The 23,547-nt window shown below is 44.4% G+C and overlaps 1 protein-coding gene across 2 annotated transcripts in view; it reads left to right on the forward strand.

The window, feature by feature from the left end:
• mast3a (microtubule associated serine/threonine kinase 3a) overlaps nucleotides 1-23,547 on the forward strand; it is a 276,511-nt gene that overhangs the window by 134,506 nt on the left and 118,458 nt on the right. For both annotated transcript variants that reach the window (XM_084328022.1, XM_084328021.1), the window contains 3 exons: nucleotides 1,894-2,051; nucleotides 7,322-7,397; nucleotides 10,486-10,695. In XM_084328022.1, the coding sequence (XP_084184148.1) occupies nucleotides 1,894-2,051; nucleotides 7,322-7,397; nucleotides 10,486-10,695 (444 nt within the window). The remainder of the gene's footprint in view (nucleotides 1-1,893; nucleotides 2,052-7,321; nucleotides 7,398-10,485; nucleotides 10,696-23,547) is intronic.

The following is a 23,547-nucleotide window of genomic DNA, read 5'->3' on the forward strand; positions in this document are numbered from 1 at the left end:
TTAGAGTTTGTCTTGGATAGGGCTGACCTTTGAAGCTTTTTTTGGCAATCGAAGCTTCGGGGCCGAGCTTCGATTTTAATTCGAAGCTTCGGATTCTTTTTTTTTTATCTTATGTTGTGGGACTTGTACAGCACTTTCGTAAACTTTGTTGTTTTTAAATGTGCTCTATAAATAAAGTGGATTGGATTAATGAATTAAGTAGCCCCTTTCGTGACTGACGCATCCAACAAGGTTTGACTCGGCTGTGTGATTTAATTCAAGGTGGATCGCTGTTGTCGTTTGAACAACTTCAGATTTCATGGGATTTCAAGAATGTTTAAGATGAATGAAGTAAGATTTAGATTATTTGAAATATGGCCTGTATAGACTAAACTATGCACAGAATTATGTCAGTCTACAAGGTCCGGATTCTACATGGTCCGGCAATGTAGACCTTGTAGACTCCACTACAGACCAATTATCAGTGAATGTTTATGCATTTTTAAGAAGGGCCACTTCCACAAAAAAACAAAGAACTCACCAAAACATCTCAGTAGCACCTTATCTAAATGTTCTATTTCATATATGGAGATTCATATTTATTTATGTATTGCATGCATTTCTACATTTTATTTCCTATTTTGTTTATTCATCCCAGTATCTTTCTTTCTTATGTGTGGAATTCTACAGGTGTATATGTGTTTGAGGATGATATCCTTCAAACAGGCAATAGTGATGATATAATTTGGGCAGTGCTGAGCTGGGTTACTTTCCTCCAGTGTATTTGTCCCCCGGCCCCACCCAATGGCCCCACCCAATGGCCCCACACACCACACACCACACACGCACACACCGATTTTTTTTTTTTTTTAACTTCGATTTTTTTTTATGTTCGAAGCTTGTGCCATCGAACGAAGCTTCGAAGTATTTAAGACAGCCCTAGTCTTGGAGCATTGCGATAGAACGGTTAGGGTTTGCTGCTGGTCGAGGCGGAAATGGGCGCGTCACGCGATTGGGCGCACATGTCACATGACCAGAAACGTCTGGCCAATCAGATTAGCAAAACGTATGAGCCGTTTGGGTAAAGCATAGACGCGGAGGGGACACTTGATGCAAGGCTTCGTCCACATTGCAGCCGGCTTGTGGGAGGCATGGCCTAACAACGTTCGAGACAGGGGAGGGTAGAATTGGACAACGCGAAATTGGCGACGGGAGAAAAATAGAAAAATGGGGAGAAAAGTAGATACAAAAAAAAGATAGTGACCTCTCTTTTGCTTGGTTGGTCAGCCCACTCTCTAGCGGCTAAAGTTTTCTTTTTCTACAGGAGGCTGACATTTGGCATGGAGGGCAAAGTCTGTGTGCTCTATCTGTGATAACTGGCAGTTACCACATTTGGATATTCCTATAATATAATGCAATTAACTTATGATTATCTGCACAGATATAAGTACACATATCCTATAATGATGCCACATTTCTTATTTGGCTCAACCAGACAATTATACAGAATTTACACTATTTGTAATATGCACAGATAGTGTGTGTGAATACAATTGCATGCGTGTATGTGGTTACAGCTATTGCGGTTTGCGCTTGTTTCTTTTCTGGACTCACTGACTGTATGTTCTGGACTCACTGACGGTATGTTCTGGACTCACTGACGGTATGTTCTGGACTCACTGACACTCATTCTTTCTCCCTTTGTTTCTCTTAGTGTCATGAAATGATGTACTGCCTACTATTTAATGTGTTTTGATTTGAGCTCAACATTATACTGAACATATACTGTATTACTGTTGTGTTATGTAGGGCATTGATGTTCTGATAGTAGTCTCATATTGGAGAAATTACCACGAGTCTGTACACTGCAAAAACATTGTTATATCCTCTCTCTCTCTCTCTCTCTCTCTCTAGTCCTCCTCCTCTCAGGAGCTGCTCCACCAGTTGCCCTTCCAGCCCACGCAGGATGACCTCCACTTCCTGTTCAAACACTTCCGGAGCACAGAGAGCGTGGCGGATGAGGAGGGGGGTCACGCTCCGCCCCCTGTCCGCCTCCGCTCCCGCAGCCTCAGGTACTGCATAGGTGTAGCAAAGAGCTTAGAGGACAGGAAGAGACATGTAGCAAAGAGCTTAGAGGACAGGAAGAGACATGTAGCAAAGAGCTTAGAGGAGAGGAAGAGACATGTAGCAAAGAGCTTAGAGGACAGGAAGAGACATGTAGCAAAGAGCTTAGAGGACAGGAAGAGACATGTAGCAAAGAGCTTAGAGGAGAGGAAGAGACATGTAGCAAAGAGCTTAGAGGAGAGGAAGAGACATGTAGCAAAGAGCGTAGAGGACAGGAAGAGACATGTAGCAAAGAGCTTAGAGGACAGGAAGAGACATGTAGCAAAGAGCTTAGAGGAGAGGAAGAGACATGTAGCAAAGAGCTTAGAGGACAGGAAGAGACATGTAGCAAAGAGCTTAGAGGACATGAAGAGACATGTAGCAAAGAGCTTAGAGGACAGGAAGAGACATGTAGCAAAGAGCTTAGAGGACAAGAGACATGTAGCAAAGAGCTTAGAGGACAAGAAGAGACATGTAGCAAAGAGCTTAGAGGACAGGAAGAGACATGTAGCAAAGAGCGTAGAGGACAGGAAGAGACATGTAGCAAAGAGCTTAGAGGACATGAAGAGACATGTAGCAAAGAGCTTAGAGGACAGGAAGAGACATGTAGCAAAGAGCTTAGAGGACAGGAAGAGACATGTAGCAAAGAGCTTAGAGGACAGGAAGAGACATGTAGCAAAGAGCTTAGAGGACAGGAGGAGACATGTAGCAAAGAGCTTAGAGGACAGGAAGAGACATGTAGCAAAGAGCTTAGAGGACAGGAAGAGACATGTAGCAAAGAGCTTAGAGGACAGGAAGAGACATGTAGCAAAGAGCTTAGCGGACAGGAAGAGACATGTAGCAAAAAGCTTAAAAGGACATGCAGAGACATGTAGCAAAGAGCTTAGAGGACAGGAAGAGACATGTAGCAAAGAGCTTAGAGGACATGAAGAGACATGTAGCAAAGAGCTTAGAGGACAGGAAGAGACATGTAGCAAAGAGCTTAGAGGACAGGAAGAGACATGTAGCAAAGAGCTTAGAGGACAAGAAGAGACATGTAGCAAAGAGCTTAGAGGACAGGAAGAGACATGTAGCAAAGAGCTTAGAGGACATGAAGAGACATGTAGCAAAGAGCGTAGAGGACAGGAAGAGACATCTAGCAAAGAGCTTAGAGGACAGGAAGAGACATGTAGCAAAGAGCTTAGAGGACAGGAAGAGACATGTAGCAAAGAGCTTAGAGGACAGGAAGAGACATGTAGCAAAGAGCTTAGAGGACAAGAGGAGACATGTAGCAAAGAGCTTAGAGGACAGGAAGAGACATGTAGCAAAGAGCTTAGCAGACATGAAGAGACATGTAGCAAAGAGCTTAGAGGACAAGAGGAGACATGTAGCAAAGAGCTTAGAGGACAGGAAGAGACATGTAGCAAAGAGCGTAGAGGACAATAAGAGACATGTAGCAAAGAGCTTAGAGGACAGGAAGAGACATGTAGCAAAGAGCTTAGAGGACAAGAGACATGTAGCAAAGAGCTTAGAGGACAGGAAGAGACATGTAGCAAAGAGCTTAGAGGACAGGAAGAGACATGTAGCAAAGAGCTTAGAGGACAGGAAGAGACATGTAGCAAAGAGCTTAGAGGACAGGAAGAGACATGTAGCAAAGAGCTTAGAGGACAGGAAGAGACATGTAGCAAAGAGCTTAGAGGACATGAAGAGACATGTAGCAAAGAGCGTAGAGGACAGGAAGAGACATGTAGCAAAGAGCTTAGAGGACAGGAAGAGACATGTAGCAAAGAGCTTAGAGGACATGAAGAGACATGTAGCAAAGAGCTTAGAGGACAGGAAGAGACATGTAGCAAAGAGCTTAGAGGACAGGAAGAGACATGTAGCAAAGAGCTTAGAGGACATGAAGAGACATGTAGCAAAGAGCTTAGACAGGAAGAGACATGTAGCAAAGAGCTTAGAGGACAGGAAGAGACATGTAGCAAAGAGCTTAGAGGACATGAAGAGACATGTAGCAAAGAGCTTAGAGGACAGGAAGAGACATGTAGCAAAGAGCTTAGAGGACAGGAAGAGACATGTAGCAAAGAGCGTAGAGGACAGGAAGAGACATGTAGCAAAGAGCTTAGAGGACAGGAAGAGACATGTAGCAAAGAGCTTAGAGGACAGGAAGAGACATGTAGCAAAGAGCTTAGAGGACAATAAGAGACATGTAGCAAAGAGCTTAGACAGGAAGAGACATGTAGCAAAGAGCTTAGAGGACAGGAAGAGACATGTAGCAAAGAGCTTAGAGGACAATAAGAGACATGTAGCAAAGAGCTTAGACAGGAAGAGACATGTAGCAAAGAGCTTAGAGGACAGGAAGAGACATGTAGCAAAGAGCTTAGAGGACAGGAAGAGACATGTAGCAAAGAGCTTAGAGGACAGGAAGAGACATGTAGCAAAGAGCTTAGAGGACAGGAAGAGACATGTAGCAAAGAGCTTAGAGGACAAGAAGAGACATGTAGCAAAGAGCTTAGAGGACAGGAAGAGACATGTAGCAAAGAGCGTAGAGGACAGGAAGAGACATGTAGCAAAGAGCTTAGAGGACATGAAGAGACATGTAGCAAAGAGCTTAGAGGACAGGAAGAGACATGTAGCAAAAAGCTTAAAAGGACATGCAGAGACATGTAGCAAAGAGCGTGGAGGACAGGAAGAGACATGTAGCAAAGAGCTTAGAGGACAAGAAGAGACATGTAGCAAAGAGCTTAGAGGACAAGAAGAGACATGTAGCAAAGAGCTTAGAGGACAGGAAGAGACATGTAGCAAAGAGCTTAGAGGACAGGAAGAGACATGTAGCAAAGAGCTTAGAGGACAGGAAGAGACATCTAGCAAAGAGCTTAGAGGACAGGAAGAGACATGTAGCAAAGAGCTTAGAGGACAGGAAGAGACATGTAGCAAAGAGCTTAGAGGACAATAAGAGACATGTAGCAAAGAGCTTAGAGGACAGGAAGAGACATGTAGCAAAGAGCTTAGAGGACAGGAAGAGACATGTAGCAAAGAGCTTAGAGGACAGGAAGAGACATGTAGCAAAGAGCTTAGAGGACAGGAAGAGACATGTAGCAAAGAGCTTAGAGGACAGGAAGAGACATGTAGCAAAGAGCTTAGAGGACAAGAAGAGACATGTAGCAAAGAGCTTAGAGGACAGGAAGAGACATGTAGCAAAGAGCTTAGAGGACAGGAAGAGACATGTAGCAAAGAGCGTAGAGGACAGGAAGAGACATGTAGCAAAGAGCTTAGAGGACAGGAAGAGACATGTAGCAAAGAGCTTAGAGGACAAGAAGAGACATGTAGCAAAGAGCGTAGAGGACAAGAAGAGACATGTAGCAAAGAGCTTAGAGGACATGAAGAGACATGTAGCAAAGAGCTTAGAGGACAGGAAGAGACATGTAGCAAAGAGCTTAGAGGACAGGAAGAGACATGTAGCAAAGAGCTTAGAGGACAGGAAGAGACATGTAGCAAAGAGCTTAGAGGACAGGAAGAGACATGTAGCAAAGAGCTTAGAGGACAGGAAGAGACATGTAGCAAAGAGCTTAGAGGACAGGAAGAGACATGTAGCAAAGAGCTTAGAGGACAAGAAGAGACTTGTAGCAAAGAGCGTAGAGGACAAGAAGAGACATGTAGCAAAGAGCATAGAGGACAAGAAGAGACATGTAGCAAAGAGCGTAGAGGACAAGAAGAGACATGTAGCAAAGAGCGAAGAGAAGAGAGAAATCAGCAGGGGAAATGAATGGGAGACCACATAATTCACATGATTGATTATATGGTCATGTGTGTGGACCAATTAGGGCTGTGCGATATGGCAAAATAAATCATCATTCTTTTCACATCAGTCTATCAATATTCAGTTGTGAAAGGTGAAGATATCAGAAGATTAACTGTGGTTGGGACTTGGGAGTATTATACATTTTCAGTCAGAGCAATGACATATGAGTCAAGCTACAAATGGCTAAAAGAGGAATATTCATATTTAAAGCGATTTGCGATCTTTCTATGCATTATGTTCTGGAGCATGTACTGAACAAGCTAATTTAGAACGGTGATGTGAAGCCACACCTGGCCTGCACAACCGTTTTACATAGCCTTGAAATTGGACCAACGAATGCGTGTGCAACTGTTACCGTTACCCTAATATAGTACCCATCTATACATACTGCATGTGCATACGGTACAGCTGCTGGTGCTCTATTTCGAGCACGCTACATAGCGCATAGGGCGCCCCAGGGTCACTCATTTTAACATCGACGGAGACACAAGTGTTGATTTGTAACAGTTGTGTCTTGTTCTGCAACCAAACTCTACTCCACACAACAGATGTGGTCATGAATACTTTGGATGGAGGCCGATCACTGATCAGTTACAGTATTGTGTTATACATAGTAAAGCACGATTTCGAACACACGCTTTACTATGTTTATGGTTACGTGGCAATGCATGTCGGCAATAAAACACACTGCTGAACAGATTATTTAAGGATGGTAAGTTGTTGTGTTCATTCATAGTTAAAGACGGTAGAGGTTAAGTACTTTATTAACTGAAGATGGTAAGAAAGTTAGTGTTGTGTTCATTCATAGTTAAAGACAGTAGAGGTTGAGTACTTTCTGCTGATATATCACATTCACACTACTAAGTGATTTGGATTGATTTTACAGACCGATATGGTTATTCAGTACAAGTGTTCAGTGATGGTACTCAGCAAACCTTTATCACTGGCTTCAAAGACAGGAATTAGGCATAGACCTAAACTAACCTAAAATAATTGTACCTTGATGGGAATCCCCACTGAACGCAACTTTGTTGTGAAACCAGCTTTGATCAAGTGTTGAAAGTTTGCTTAAGCACCATCAGTTAACATAGTTAAGTTAAGATAACATCATAATATCACAGTAAAATATCGTCTGTGAGCTTCTTGTGAGTAAGCGGTCTGTTTTATTGCTGATATTCCTTGTCACTCTTAGATCTTACTTTGTTATCATTATACTTCTAAGGTCCGCCCCAGGCGCGATGGCGATGATATTTCTTTTAAGACGGAGTATTGACGCGCAGATGTGACCGTAGATCAAAGCAAAACAACTGAAACCGATGGAACAGCTCTTAACGGACTACAGCTCCAAGACTGAGCACCTTTCTTACAGGCTCAGTGTTGCGTCTCCTATACCAGAATTCTGAGGGGACATAAAATACAATGCACACCTGAAAGGGTTAACGTGTACTTTGTGTCTCCTAGTCCCGGTAGGACCTGTGGGACGTTCGACAATGAGATAGTCATGATGAACCATGTTTACAAGGAGCGCTTTCCCAAGGTAATGGATTTCACTTCTCTTCTGCACCCCCCCCCCCCCCCCCCCCCCTGTGTCATATTCGCCTCACAAAGTCTACTTCTGTTATACTTTTAAATATTCCCACTCCCAGTGGACTCTTTTGCCATCAAACTACATTAAACAAGCTTCCTCGAAACAACGTTCAACAATATTAAAAAGTGATCATTTGATATGCTAAGTGTACTTGACCTACATGCACCATGAATATATTTACATACAGTATGCATAATATTATAGATGTTCCATACTTCTACCTTTTAATTTCTTAATAATTTTTTTGAACCCATCTTAAAATGGCTGAAAATGTCTAATCTTCCATAACGAGTTTTACTATCATGCTGTAAACACACACAAAAATAATATGCGTGACCTTTCTCTGTAACCCTTCACTTTTGGTTGTCACAAACAATGATGACTACCTAGGAACTAATGAGGTACTATATGTTAACAAGCCATTAATTAACCATCAGTTACTTAATTGACAGAATGGTTTCTACTTTGCTTCCTAATGACACATTCAGTAAAGAACAATCCATTTGACACTTAAATCTCCATTTCCTTCCCACTTATCTTAATTATTATAATAATTCAGTTAAATAGTCAGTTAAAGTTACACATTTTGTCAAATGTTGTTTGTTGGGATATCTCAGGACCCACTTTAGGTATCAAGGTATAATTGTTAGGCTAGGGTTTACAGGGATCACAATATATAAGTGTATATATGTGTATATATATTAGAGGTGGGCATAGATAATTTTTTTTAATCTAGATGAATCTATCTGCAATCCTGGATTTAATATAGATTAATCTAGATTAAAATGGCTAAAAAAAAAAAAATCTGCTGAAGGCATTCAAAATAATGTGTGTTCTACCCAAATAATGACCAGAAGTAAGTCCTTACTTTTTCTTTCCTCCTTATGTTTCTCAGGCCAGGTGGCCCATTACACCATGAGCCCATCTCCCGTTTCCAAAATGCATTACAGACTGTTTGAAAAAGATGTTTTGCTATGATAATTGGTAATGAAATATCAAAATAATGTTCAATAAGATGTACTTGTGTTTAACACTTTGGTCGCCAGGCTTATATTCTTAATATACCATCCTCCGCCAGCTCTATTTGTCTATGGAGAAGTTCCCCTTCTTTGCAGGGCTATAACTTTTTAAATTGTATTGCTAAATTGACATTACTATGGCCCATTCAACATCAAGTATCTATTGTTCAGGGTGTAGCAACGTTATACTTTTTCATTCACATATTCATACTAAAATACGGTCTAAAGTATAAGTATGTTTTTATCGTTTTCTGCAGCTTTTTCCAGAACGTGATTTATAGCCCCAAATGCATTATATTGATGATCAAATACAGTTTGATAGGAATCTGCGCGAGATAAAAAAATTCAAATGGACGTGCTTCTAGAAGTTACTACTGATAATCTGATGTTGACCGGATGGGGGGGGGGGGTCGTTTATAATTCTGTGGCCAACGTTAGATGATTCATCTAGTGTGGGTGATATGATCATTAGAGCAGTTAGTATCGAACACGTTAAAAAATAACGCTGAATCTTACCGTAGCTTCCTCATAGCGTTGGGCGATGAGCGTGGAACAGAAATATTCCTATTATTGGATGTAGAAATATGCGATCCATTTCCAGGTTGTATAATAGTATATACGTCCAAATCATGTTGTTTATCGAGTTATTGGTAACGGATTGCTATCCGTTGTGTCTAGCTCGAGTCCTGGGACTATTACCGAGTGATCGGACCGAATTGGAATGAGCACCAGCTTCCATTTCCTGTTTCCGCTTTGGGCGATCCGCCGATCCGCCACCAGATGGCGCTCTTGAACCGTTGGAGAGTTGAGAGGGGATCAACAGTAGATCTCAAGTCTCCGGGGGAGAAATATTTCGATCACAGATTTTTGAAATATTGATATCAAAGACGTGGTACGGCGTTTTTGGCAGAATGAGCATGGCGAGGAATGACGTGGTACAGCGTTTTTGGCGACCATAGTGTTAATAAGTTGTTTTATTCAGAAGTTAACACAAATAAATAATATTACCAGTACAGTACAGTATCTAGCACACTCTCAGGAGCAAAACGGAAAGAAGCATTTCAAACTTGAACTATGTGACATGGCTTGACTCAATCAGTCCAATCTCTATTTCTCCTTCTTCCACCAGTCACTCAGGCAGACCAGCTTGTTTTATGTAGCGGTGTCTACTTATAGTGCCTATAATATTTTTCCCGTTGGGTGCCAGACCGGGCCAAACCCTGCCAATGCAAATCAACTGCTCCAGTGGAGTTGCTCAGTGGCCAATGGTGTCAACTGTGGTTGTACTGGGCAGCTCCCAGGTGTGAATGGAACTGTGTGAATGTGAAGCAGGGCGTTCCTGAAAAAGAGCATCTGTGCTCAGCGAACCTACCCTGGGTAAATAATATATATATTTTTTTAGATTAACTGCGTCAATTATATTACCTCACGATACTAGTATCGCGTTAACGCAGCACGTTAACGCCGTTAACGGCCCAGCTCTAATATATATATATACATACACACTTATATTGATCCGTATCGGCTATATTAAGCCCAATCAAACTCGGATCCTTTTTTGTTAAAAAGGGAAAGCTGTGATGTAGCCTATTTTTTTCTTTTAGCAGAACTCTTCAATTACATTAAAAGTTTTACTAACTTTAATATACAAGTGTGCGCCGTGCTGCTATAATATCTAGGAAAATACAAATATCGGATCAGGACTTGGTATCGGCAGATACTCAATATTAAATGATTGCGATCACGGGCAGAAAAACTTGATCAAGGAAATCCCTAGTTTCTGCTGGTCTGTGTATTTGGGTGTATTAAATATGTGGTTCTGTACTGTGTAGTGGGAAGTGCAAAACTATGACACTATCTGTGAGGAGGGTCTGCCCCCCCATGTTTATTTTCCAAGTAATATCGCCTTCCCCTTTGAAGACCATAATGGTCTACTGGCCTGTTTTGTGATCGTCTGCGTGTCAGAAAGCTCAATACAAATTATATCTAACGTTGGAACCAAACGTCTGACTCCCCAGGCCACGGCGCAGATGGAGGGTCGCCTGCTGGACATCATAGCTGAGTCGTCCCCGGGTATGGCCTTGCCGCTGGCGGACGGCGTGCTGGGCTTCATCCAGCACCAGCTGGTGGAGCTGGCCAGAGACTGCCTGGATAAGTCCCAGAAGGGCCTGGTCACCTCTCGGTACTTCATGGAGCTGCAGGAGAAACTGGAGAAGCTGCTGCACGAGGTGAGGACTCTGACCTGAACGCTTCCCAGTTGCTATTGCATGCATGTGTGTATTATTACACATATGTGTTTTATATTACACATAATTTTATATGTACATACATACCAACTATTCGCCTGTTTTATTCTACACCCATCGATCATCCATAGCGACACTATATTATCACCGACATCCAAGTAGGGGGATCACCCTTTGAACGGCCCTTCTAAGGTTTCTCTCCTCCACGTCGCCTGTGGTTTCTTTTTTCCCCTATTGCTACGTTTTTAGTGAGTTTTTCCTTACCTCACTTACCAAGTTTCCAAGTTACCTCGCTTGAAGTTGTCCCTTTCTTTTGTTGCTGCCATGTTTGAACAAGGTGCAGTGTTGCCTCTAACGAGGTGCAGTGTTGCCTCTAACAAGGTGCAGTGTTGCCTCTAACGAGGTGCAGTGTTGCCTCTAACGAGGTGCAGTGTTGCCTCTAACAAGGTGCAGTGTTGCCTCTAACGAGGTGCAGTGCAGTGTTGCCTCTAACAAGGTGCAGTGTTGCCTCTAACGAGGTACAGTGTTGCCTCTAACAAGGTGCAGTGTTGCCTCTAACAAGGTGCAGTGTTGCCTCTAACAAGGTACAGTGTTGCCTCTAACAAGGTACAGTGTTGCCTCTAACAAGGTGCAGTGTTGCCTCTAACAAGGTGCAGTGTTGCCTCTAACAAGGTGCAGTGTTGCCTCTAACAAGGTGCAGTGTTGCCTCTAACAAGGTGCAGTGTTGCCTCTAAGGGCCACACTGTGCCAATCTTCCATAGTGCAGGTTTAATAGCTAAATGTTAAATCATGTATAAGTCATGTATAACAGATGGGGGGTATAAGAAAATTTATAAGATGTCGTTATAAAACTTCCTGGAGGTATCGGAGAGGTACAGGCTTTTCTCTCAAAGGTTGCCAGAATTGAGCATTAAGAAATGTTTTTTATAAAGATATCTTCCTTGACGAGGTATGGTCCCCCTCTATTACAATTGACTTCTGCAACTTCATCCATGGTGATGAAATGCATATTTTCTTTTCTTTCTTTTTACAGTATCATGACTGTATTATTACTAGCCACCATATCAGTCTAGCTTTGAATTTATCTGAAATTAATCCACTTTGTGCAAAAGAAACTACAGCAATTATGGTTAGAAACTACTCAGATCAAGTATTATCCTTTTCATAATTGTCTACCATTAATATCCCAGAAACGGATGACCTGAATGGAGTGGGAACCCTGTCTGATCTTAAAAGACACAAGTTATGGAAGCAGATTTAAGTTTGGTCTTAGTCGACCTCTCTGATACCTCCAGGACGTATCCAAAGTTTTCCTACCACATCTTATACATTTTCTTATACCCCCAAGTCAATTGGTAGTTATTTTATGATTTTCCCCATGCAAAATGAGTTATTGAAAAATAATAAGCACGTCTCTGGTAAGAACAACATTCAAAGAGGTCCGTCTACATGATTGCATGTGGGGAAAAGAAATTCTACAGATTTGTCGATGAAATCAAGTAGACGTTTAGTCGACAAATGCCCATGACTATTAGATGATGCCCATGACTATTAGATGATGCCCATGACTATTGGATGATGCCCATGACTATTGGATGACTAAGAATGTCTTTAGTCAAGGACTGCCCTTAAGGACAGGCCTAGTAGTTAGCTTAACGCTTTGGATAGACCTCACTGTGTCGTAGGGAGAGACTGACCGGTTGTACTGTCAAGAGACCCATGGACTTGTCAATGCAGTGCTGGTAGATTCAATACTTCATTGCCTTATCGAAATGATGGTTGAAATTTGTCTTAGTGAGCTCACTTAAACAAGACCGTAAAGGACTAAAATAACTAGGACCACTCACAAAAAGCATGACACAGGTGGGTAAAATCCAAGACACGGACAAAACCACATAAGAGAGCGATGGTAGAGTATTGTGTTGTGCCTGGACCGGCTCTTTGTCATGTGGAGTGACCTACTTCTTTTTAAGTCTGTAATATTTATTTTAGTTTTACGAGGCTGTCCCCTTGGCTAATGCCGCAGTGAAGACTAGCTCCCTCCTCCCTGGTCGTCCCTCCCTCAACGTCCAGTCCTCCACATGTAGGTTGACTTGAGTCACATTCTTGTTGTTTCTCTGCAATGCCCTCCTTGACACTTTCAGTTCCTCGTTCTATGAAAATAATTAGCTAAATGCTTTTGACCTTCAAGTGTGTGCTTTCTTCTGGACTTTTAATGGAATGCTGTCCAGTACAGCTAACGTTACCGTCTCCTACTTGCTCAGAAGTATGTGGATAATAAGTGTTGAGAGAGAGGAGAGTATGTCTTGAGTGGGTAGGGCTCTGGGCTCATCACTGGACGCAGGGTGAGACTTGCTGGAGGGATGAGGGGGAGTTCCCTATCTCTGCTTGTGAGTGACATCCCTATCTCTGCTTGTGAGTGACATCCCTATCTCTGCTTGTGAGTGACATCCCTATCTCTGCTTGTGAGTGACATCCCTATCTCTGCTTGTGAGTGACATCCCTATCTCTGCTTGTGAGCGACATCCCTATCTCTGCTTGTGAGCGACATCCCTATCTCTGCTTGTGAGTGACATCCCTATCTCTGCTTGTGAGCGACATCCCTATCTCTGCTTTTGAGTGACATCCCTATCTCTGCTTGTGAGCGACATCCCTATCTCTGCTTGTGAGTGACATCCCTATCTCTGCTTGTGAGCGACATCCCTATCTCTGCTTGTGAGTGACATCCCTATCTCTGCGGGATGGGTACCGAATTCGGTACTTTTAAAGGTACCTACCGAAACACGTCGGTACTACCGAGTATTGATGCACGTGAGATTCAACGGTCCCAACTTTTGGTGCAATGTGCAAAAAAAAATCAGTTTTGTTGACCGCAAAACGAAACCGCACGTTAATGTCAACGGCACAATACATGTTTTCAAACTCTCTTTGGGTGTTTGCAATTCATGGGGACTGGGGAGTATATGTCTCTGATATCTTGGTACAGTGGGCAGGTTGTTAGAAAGTGTAGCTCAGTTTCCACATCTGCTCTGTTTGTTAGCCTAGCCACAGAGCGTCTTTAGAGGAGAGGCTCAGATTGAATCCGGGACACAATGGGACACTGGCTCTGTTCATGGTCACGAATGGATTCCAGCTTCATTTATTTACTACAGATGACAAACGTGTTGTTTCTGTTTTTCTTTTTTACATACTTGCGCCACACGGAACAACTCATCACTACAGCCCAGCATCATATTACTGTAGCCAGTCTCTTGAAACACTACTGTCTATCTCCAAACTTCCACTCCTCTCGAAACGTTATTTTGTTATGTGCTCTCTCTGCCACGGTGGGTTTTATTTTTAGCGGTCGGCTTACTCCTTCGATAGTTTCATGTATATTTGTAACCCGTTTAACGTTCTTAAGCTAACGTTAGCTAATTGTCGGACATAACGTTAGCTCCTAGGTAGGGATGCCCCGATCGATCGGCCACCGATCGTTATCGGCCGATAATCAGTATAAATATGCGATCGGTGATCGGTGATAATGCTTTATTTTCGCCGATCGTCAAACCCGATCTCACTCGCTGTCGCTGAGTTCTGTCTCAAGACACCGGGTGGTGCGGCGTCTGCTCATCCCTCCAGCCCCTCCCGCACGCATGTAAACACGGGTCTAGTGTAGTGAGACGGGACACAGGAGGACGGCGTCTCCCTGAGCTAACGTTAGCTTAGCTACCGTTACAAAATGACCCAGTCAACTATTCACTTTTAGTTTAATACATGATGAGGCATTGTCTAACTGAACGGTATCTAGCCGGCCAGCTACCGATAGCTCCTGACATCAGCAAACGCTCCAGCAAGTATATTAGAGATGTGTATGATACCTGTTAGCTCGCGTTAGCGCAAGTTAGTTCACTGTTCAAAACGAAATGTCCCATTGAACTAAATAATTCACTGAGGCGTTGTATTAACGTTATATATCCGGCTAGCAGTAGCTACAGATAGCTCCTGATATCAATGTCTTATAACACTGATTCGATGCGTATTCGAGCTGAGGGCTTGCTGAGCACAGTTAAGTAACGTTATACCAATAGGGTCCAGGTGCAGCGCCGGAGAATCCTGGCCGTAGCTCGAGGCTACTCGAGTATAGGTCCAGCTGCAGCTCCGGAGAATCCTGGCCGTAGCTGGAGGCTACTAGAGTACACACAGACAGTGGAGCTTGTTGCGTGGTGGCGATGTCTCGCAGATAATACAAGTACAAGTCTAATTATATAATATATATATTTTATAAAAAAAAATTAAAAAAAAATTATATAAAATAAATTTTAATTTCTTTTAATCAAAAACGATCGGTATCGGCCGATATGGCTTACGACGATCGGTGATCGGTATCGGTGGCAAAAAACGTGATTGCGGCATCCCTACTCCTAGGGCTACAGTGCAAGCCGGCACAACGCAGGACAGAAGAATAGAGGATGTGACGTCGGTAAACAAGCCACACACACACACACACACCGCAGAGCGGGTCTTCTCCAAAGCGGGGGAGAAGCACACAGTGAGTGTGGAGCGAAAAGAACTGCTAGAATGCTCAATCAGCAGCAGAGCAGTTCATTGCTGCTCGATTTGTTTGTTTAATCAGTTGTAAAATACTTAACATCAGTAACCTGTAAATAATAATAAAGTAATAATAAGACATTATTTATTTATTAAATATTAAGTTTGGAATTTTTTTTACAACTAAGGTAGGTAGATTAAATCTTTAGAGACTAAAGTACCGAAAAAAGGTACCGTTGGGTACCGGTATCGATTCACAGCTACCGGTATCGGTTCAAATGTGAACGGTACCCATCTCTGCTTGTGAGTGACATCCCTATCTCTGCTTGTGACATCACATCCCTATCTCTGCTTGTGACATCACATCCCTATCTCTGCTTGTGACATCCCTACTGTATCTCTGGTTGTTCGTTTTTATCACCGGTGGGGATAGATTGTATCCCTCCTTGTGGTAGTCTAGATTATTGTTCATTCTAGCATTATAATTAAATACATTCATGCATTCATTTCTAAAAATGGTCAGCAACCTACAGTAAACACCAGCATCTCCCTGATGGTCAGTGTGTCCTCTCTAAACACAGTGTGTCCTCTCTAAACACAGTGTGTCCTCTCTAAACACAGTGTGTCCTCTCTAAACACAGTGTGTCCTCTCTAAACACAGTGTGTCCTCTCCTCTCTAAACACAGTGTGTCCTCTCCTCTCTAAACACAGTGTGTCCTCTCCTCTCTAAACACAGTGTCTCCTCTCTAAACACAGTGTGTCCTCTCCTCTCTAAACACAGTGTCTCCTCTCTAAACACAGTGTGTCCTCTCCTCTAAACACAGTGTGTCCTCTCCTCTCTAAACACAGTGTGTCCTCTCCTCTCTAAACACAGTGTGTCCTCTCCTCTCTAAACACAGTGTGTCCTCTCCTCTCTAAACACAGTGTGTCCTCTCCTCTCTAAACACAGTGTGTCCTCTCCTCTCTAAACACAGTGTGTCCTCTCCTCTCTAAACACAGTGTGTCCTCTCCTCTCTAAACACAGTGTGTCCTCTCCTCTCTAAACACAGTGTGTCCTCTCCTCTCTAAACACAGTGTGTCCTCTCCTCTCTAAACACAGTGTGTCCTCTCCTCTCTAAACACAGTGTGTCCTCTCCTCTAAACACAGTGTGTCCTCTCCTCTCTAAACACAGTGTGTCCTCTCCTCTCTAAACACCAGTGTGTCCTCTCCTCTCTAAACACAGTGTGTCCTCTCCTCTCTAAACACAGTGTCCTCTCTAAACACAGTGTGTCCTCTCCTCTCTAAACACAGTGTCCTCTCTAAACACAGTGTGTCCTCTCTAAACACAGTGTGTCCTCTCCTCTCTAAACACAGTGTGTCCTCTCCTCTCTAAACACAGTGTGTCCTCTCCTCTCTAAACACAGTGTGTCCTCTCCTCTCTAAACACAGTGTGTCCTCTCCTCTCTAAACACAGTGTCCTCTCCTCTCTAAACACAGTGTGTCCTCTCCTCTAAACACAGTGTGTCCTCTCCTCTCTAAACACAGTGTGTCCTCTCCTCTAAACACAGTGTGTCCTCTCCTCTCTAAACACAGTGTGTCCTCTCCTCTCTAAACACCAGTGTGTCCTCTCCTCTCTAAACACCAGTGTGTCCTCTCCTCTCTAAACACAGTGTGTCCTCTCCTCTCTAAACACAGTGTGTCCTCTCCTCTCTAAACACAGTGTGTCCTCTCCTCTCTAAACACAGTGTGTCCTCTCCTCTCTAAACACCAGTGTCCTCTCTAAACACAGTGTGTCCTCTCCTCTCTAAACACAGTGTGTCCTCTCCTCTCTAAACACCAGTGTCCTCTCTAAACACCAGTGTGTCCTCTCCTCTCTAAACACAGTGTGTCCTCTCCTCTCTAAACACAGTGTGTCCTCTCCTCTCTAAACACCAGTGTGTCCTCTCCTCTCTAAACACCAGTGTGTCCTCTCCTCTCTAAACACAGTGTGTCCTCTCCTCTCTAAACACAGTGTGTCCTCTCCTCTCTAAACACAGTGTGTCCTCTCCTCTCTAAACACCAGTGTCCTCTCTAAACACAGTGTGTCCTCTCCTCTCTAAACACAGTGTCCTCTCCTCTCTAAACACAGTGTGTCCTCTCCTCTCTAAACACAGTGTGTCCTCTCCTCTCTAAACACAGTGTGTCCTCTCCTCTCTAAACACAGTGTCTCCTCTCTAAACACAGTGTGTCCTCTCCTCTCTAAACACCAGTGTGTCCTCTCCTCTCTAAACACAGTGTGTCCTCTCCTCTCTAAACACAGTGTCTCCTCTCTAAACACAGTGTGTCCTCTCCTCTCTAAACACAGTGTCTCCTCTCTAAACACAGTGTGTCCTCTCCTCTCTAAACACAGTGTGTCCTCTCCTCTCTAAACACAGTGTGTCCTCTCCTCTCTAAACACAGTGTGTCCTCTCCTCTCTAAACACAGTGTGTCCTCTCCTCTCTAAACACAGTGTGTCCTCTCCTCTCTAAACACAGTGTGTCCTCTCCTCTCTAAACACAGTGTGTCCTCTCCTCTCTAAACACAGTGTGTCCTCTCTAAACACAGTGTGTCCTCTCCTCTCTAAACACCAGTGTCCTCTCCTCTCTAAACACCAGTGTCCTCTCCTCTCTAAACACAGTGTGTCCTCTCCTCTCTAAACACAGTGTGTCCTCTCCTCTCTAAACACAGTGTGTCCTCTCCTCTCTAAACACAGTGTCTCCTCTCTAAACACAGTGTCCTCTCTAAACACAGTGTGTCCTCTCCTCTCTAAACACAGTGTGTCCTCTCTAAACACCAGTGTCCTCTCCTCTCTAAACACAGTGTGTCCTCTCCTCTCTAAACACCAGTGTCCTCTCCTCTCTAAACACCAGTGTCCTCTCCTCTCTAAACACAGTGTATCCTCTCTAAACACAGTGTGTCCTCTCCTCTCTAAACACCAGTGTCCTCTCTAAACACCAGTGTCCTCTCCTCTCTAAACACCAGTGTGTCCTCTCCTCTCTAAACACAGTGTGTCCTCTCCTCTCTAAACACAGTGTGTCCTCTCCTCTCTAAACACAGTGTGTCCTCTCCTCTCTAAACACAGTGTGTCCTCTCCTCTCTAAACACAGTGTGTCCTCTCCTCTCTAAACACCAGTGTCCTCTCCTCTCTAAACACAGTGTGTCCTCTCCTCTCTAAACACAGTGTGTCCTCTCCTCTCTAAACACAGTGTCCTCTCCTCTCTAAACACAGTGTGTCCTCTCTAAACACAGTGTGTCCTCTCCTCTCTAAACACAGTGTCCTCTCCTCTCTAAACACAGTGTGTCCTCTCCTCTCTAAACACAGTGTGTCCTCTCCTCTCTAAACACAGTGTCTCCTCTCTAAACACAGTGTGTCCTCTCCTCTCTAAACACAGTGTGTCCTCTCCTCTCTAAACACAGTGTGTCCTCTCCTCTCTAAACACAGTGTGTCCTCTCCTCTCTAAACACCAGTGTGTCCTCTCCTCTCTAAACAGTGTGTCCTCTCCTCTCTAAACACAGTGTGTCCTCTCCTCTCTAAACACAGTGTGTCCTCTCCTCTCTAAACACAGTGTGTCCTCTCTAAACACAGTGTGTCCTCTCCTCTCTAAACACAGTGTGTCCTCTCTAAACACAGTGTGTCCTCTCCTCTCTAAACACAGTGTGTCCTCTCCTCTCTAAACACAGTGTGTCCTCTCCTCTCTAAACACCAGTGTGTCCTCTCCTCTCTAAACACAGTGTGTCCTCTCCTCTCTAAACACAGTGTGTCCTCTCCTCTCTAAACACAGTGTGTCCTCTCCTCTCTAAACACAGTGTGTCCTCTCCTCTCTAAACACAGTGTGTCCTCTCCTCTCTAAACACAGTGTGTCCTCTCCTCTCTAAACACAGTGTGTCCTCTCCTCTCTAAACACAGTGTGTCCTCTCCTCTCTAAACACAGTGTGTCCTCTCCTCTCTAAACACCAGTGTCCTCTCCTCTCTAAACACCAGTGTGTCCTCTCCTCTCTAAACACCAGTGTGTCCTCTCCTCTCTAAACACAGTGTCCTCTCCTCTCTAAACACAGTGTGTCCTCTCTAAACACAGTGTGTCCTCTCCTCTCTAAACACAGTGTGTCCTCTCCTCTCTAAACACAGTGTGTCCTCTCCTCTCTAAACACAGTGTGTCCTCTCCTTTCTAAACACAGTGTGTCCTCTCCTCTCTAAACACAGTGTGTCCTCTCCTCTCTAAACACAGTGTGTCCTCTCCTCTCTAAACACAGTGTCCTCTCCTCTCTAAACACAGTGTCCTCTCCTCTCTAAACACAGTGTGTCCTCTCCTCTCTAAACACCAGTGTGTCCTCTCCTCTCTAAACACAGTGTGTCCTCTCTAAACACAGTGTGTCCTCTCCTCTCTAAACACCAGTGTGTCCTCTCCTCTCTAAACACAGTGTGTCCTCTCTAAACACAGTGTGTCCTCTCCTCTCTAAACACCAGTGTCCTCTCTAAACACCAGTGTCCTCTCCTCTCTAAACACCAGTGTGTCCTCTCCTCTCTAAACACAGTGTGTCCTCTCCTCTCTAAACACAGTGTGTCCTCTCCTCTCTAAACACAGTGTGTCCTCTCCTCTCTAAACACAGTGTGTCCTCTCCTCTCTAAACACAGTGTGTCCTCTCCTCTCTAAACACCAGTGTCCTCTCCTCTCTAAACACAGTGTGTCCTCTCCTCTCTAAACACAGTGTGTCCTCTCCTCTCTAAACACAGTGTCCTCTCCTCTCTAAACACAGTGTGTCCTCTCTAAACACAGTGTGTCCTCTCCTCTCTAAACACAGTGTCCTCTCCTCTCTAAACACAGTGTGTCCTCTCCTCTCTAAACACAGTGTGTCCTCTCCTCTCTAAACACCAGTGTCCTCTCCTCTCTAAACACAGTGTGTCCTCTCCTCTCTAAACACCAGTGTGTCCTCTCCTCTCTAAACACAGTGTGTCCTCTCCTCTCTAAACACAGTGTGTCCTCTCCTCTCTAAACACAGTGTGTCCTCTCCTCTCTAAACACAGTGTCCTCTCCTCTCTAAACACAGTGTGTCCTCTCCTCTCTAAACACAGTGTGTCCTCTCCTCTCTAAACACAGTGTCCTCTCTAAACACAGTGTGTCCTCTCCTCTCTAAACACAGTGTGTCCTCTCCTCTCTAAACACAGTGTGTCCTCTCCTCTCTAAACACAGTGTGTCCTCTCTAAACACAGTGTGTCCTCTCCTCTCTAAACACAGTGTGTCCTCTCCTCTCTAAACACAGTGTGTCCTCTCCTCTCTAAACACAGTGTGTCCTCTCCTCTCTAAACACAGTGTGTCCTCTCCTCTCTAAACACAGTGTGTCCTCTCCTCTCTAAACACAGTGTGTCCTCTCCTCTCTAAACACAGTGTGTCCTCTCCTCTCTAAACACAGTGTGTCCTCTCCTCTCTAAACACAGTGTGTCCTCTCCTCTCTAAACACCAGTGTGTCCTCTCCTCTCTAAACACAGTGTGTCCTCTCCTCTCTAAACACAGTGTGTCCTCTCCTCTCTAAACACAGTGTGTCCTCTCCTCTCTAAACACAGTGTCCTCTCCTCTCTAAACACAGTGTGTCCTCTCCTCTCTAAACACAGTGTGTCCTCTCCTCTCTAAACACCAGTGTGTCCTCTCCTCTCTAAACACAGTGTGTCCTCTCCTCTCTAAACACCAGTGTCCTCTCCTCTCTAAACACAGTGTGTCCTCTCCTCTCTAAACACAGTGTCCTCTCCTCTCTAAACACCAGTGTCCTCTCCTCTCTAAACACCAGTGTCCTCTCCTCTCTAAACACCAGTGTGTCCTCTCCTCTCTAAACACACTGTGTCCTCTCCTCTCTAAACACCAGTGTGTCCTCTCCTCTCTAAACACAGTGTGTCCTCTCCTCTCTAAACACAGTGTGTCCTCTCCTCTCTAAACACAGTGTGTCCTCTCCTCTCTAAACACTGTGTCCTCTCCTCTCTAAACACAGTGTGTCCTCTCCTCTCTAAACACCAGTGTCCTCTCCTCTCTAAACACCAGTGTGTCCTCTCCTCTCTAAACACTGTGTCCTCTCCTCTCTAAACACAGTGTGTCCTCTCCTCTCTAAACACAGTGTGTCCTCTCCTCTCTAAACACAGTGTGTCCTCTCCTCTCTAAACACAGTGTGTCCTCTCCTCTCTAAACACAGTGTGTCCTCTCCTCTCTAAACACAGTGTGTCCTCTCCTCTCTAAACACAGTGTGTCCTCTCCTCTCTAAACACAGTGTGTCCTCTCCTCTCTAAACACCAGTGTCCTCTCTAAACACAGTGTGTCCTCTCCTCTCTAAACACAGTGTGTCCTCTCCTCTCTAAACACAGTGTGTCCTCTCCTCTCTAAACACAGTGTGTCCTCTCCTCTCTAAACACAGTGTGTCCTCTCCTCTCTAAACACAGTGTGTCCTCTCCTCTCTAAACACAGTGTGTCCTCTCCTCTCTAAACACAGTGTGTCCTCTCTAAACACAGTGTGTCCTCTCCTCTCTAAACACAGTGTGTCCTCTCCTCTCTAAACACAGTGTGTCCTCTCCTCTCTAAACACAGTGTGTCCTCTCCTCTCTAAACACCAGTGTCCTCTCTAAACACAGTGTGTCCTCTCCTCTCTAAACACCAGTGTCCTCTCTAAACACCAGTGTCCTCTCCTCTCTAAACACAGTGTGTCCTCTCCTCTCTAAACACAGTGTGTCCTCTCCTCTCTAAACACCAGTGTCCTCTCCTCTCTAAACACAGTGTGTCCTCTCCTCTCTAAACACAGTGTGTCCTCTCTAAACACCAGTGTGTCCTCTCCTCTCTAAACACAGTGTGTCCTCTCCTCTCTAAACACAGTGTCCTCTCCTCTCTAAACACAGTGTGTCCTCTCCTCTCTAAACACAGTGTGTCCTCTCCTCTCTAAACACAGTGTGTCCTCTCCCCTCTAAACACAGTGTGTCCTCTCCTCTCTAAACACAGTGTGTCCTCTCCTCTCTAAACACAGTGTGTCCTCTCCTCTCTAAACACAGTGTCCTCTCCTCTCTAAACACACTGTGTCCTCTCCTCTCTAAACACCAGTGTCCTCTCCTCTCTAAACACAGTGTGTCCTCTCCTCTCTAAACACACTGTGTCCTCTCCTCTCTAAACACCAGTGTCCTCTCCTCTCTAAACACTGTGTCCTCTCCTCTCTAAACACAGTGTGTCCTCTCCTCTCTAAACACAGTGTGTCCTCTCCTCTCTAAACACAGTGTGTCCTCTCCTCTCTAAACACAGTGTGTCCTCTCCTCTCTAAACACAGTGTCCTCTCCTCTCTAAACACAGTGTGTCCTCTCTAAACACAGTGTGTCCTCTCCTCTCTAAACACAGTGTGTCCTCTCCTCTCTAAACACCAGTGTCCTCTCCTCTCTAAACACCAGTGTGTCCTCTCCTCTCTAAACACAGTGTGTCCTCTCCTCTCTAAACACAGTGTGTCCTCTCCTCTCTAAACACAGTGTGTCCTCTCTAAACACAGTGTGTCCTCTCCTCTCTAAACACAGTGTCCTCTCCTCTCTAAACACCAGTGTGTCCTCTCTAAACACAGTGTGTCCTCTCCTCTCTAAACACAGTGTGTCCTCTCCTCTCTAAACACAGTGTGTCCTCTCCTCTCTAAACAGTGTGTCCTCTCCTCTCTAAACACAGTGTGTCCTCTCCTCTCTAAACACCAGTGTGTCCTCTCTAAACACAGTGTGTCCTCTCCTCTCTAAACACAGTGTGTCCTCTCTAAACACAGTGTGTCCTCTCCTCTCTAAACACCAGTGTCCTCTCTAAACACAGTGTGTCCTCTCTAAACACCAGTGTCCTCTCCTCTCTAAACACAGTGTGTCCTCTCCTCTCTAAACACCAGTGTCCTCTCTAAACACAGTGTGTCCTCTCCTCTCTAAACACAGTGTGTCCTCTCCTCTCTAAACACAGTGTGTCCTCTCCTCTCTAAACACAGTGTGTCCTCTCCTCTCTAAACACAGTGTGTCCTCTCCTCTCTAAACACAGTGTGTCCTCTCCTCTCTAAACACAGTGTGTCCTCTCCTCTCTAAACACAGTGTGTCCTCTCTAAACACAGTGTGTCCTCTCCTCTCTAAACACCAGTGTCCTCTCCTCTCTAAACACAGTGTGTCCTCTCCTCTCTAAACACCAGTGTCCTCTCTAAACACAGTGTGTCCTCTCTAAACACAGTGTGTCCTCTCTAAACACAGTGTGTCCTCTCCTCTCTAAACACCAGTGTCCTCTCTAAACACAGTGTGTCCTCTCCTCTCTAAACACAGTGTGTCCTCTCTAAA

The sequence above is a fragment of the Notolepis coatsorum genome (genome assembly GCF_963971535.1).
Source record: "Notolepis coatsorum genome assembly, chromosome: 13".
In the NCBI taxonomy this organism is placed as follows: Eukaryota; Metazoa; Chordata; class Actinopteri; order Aulopiformes; family Paralepididae; genus Notolepis; species Notolepis coatsorum.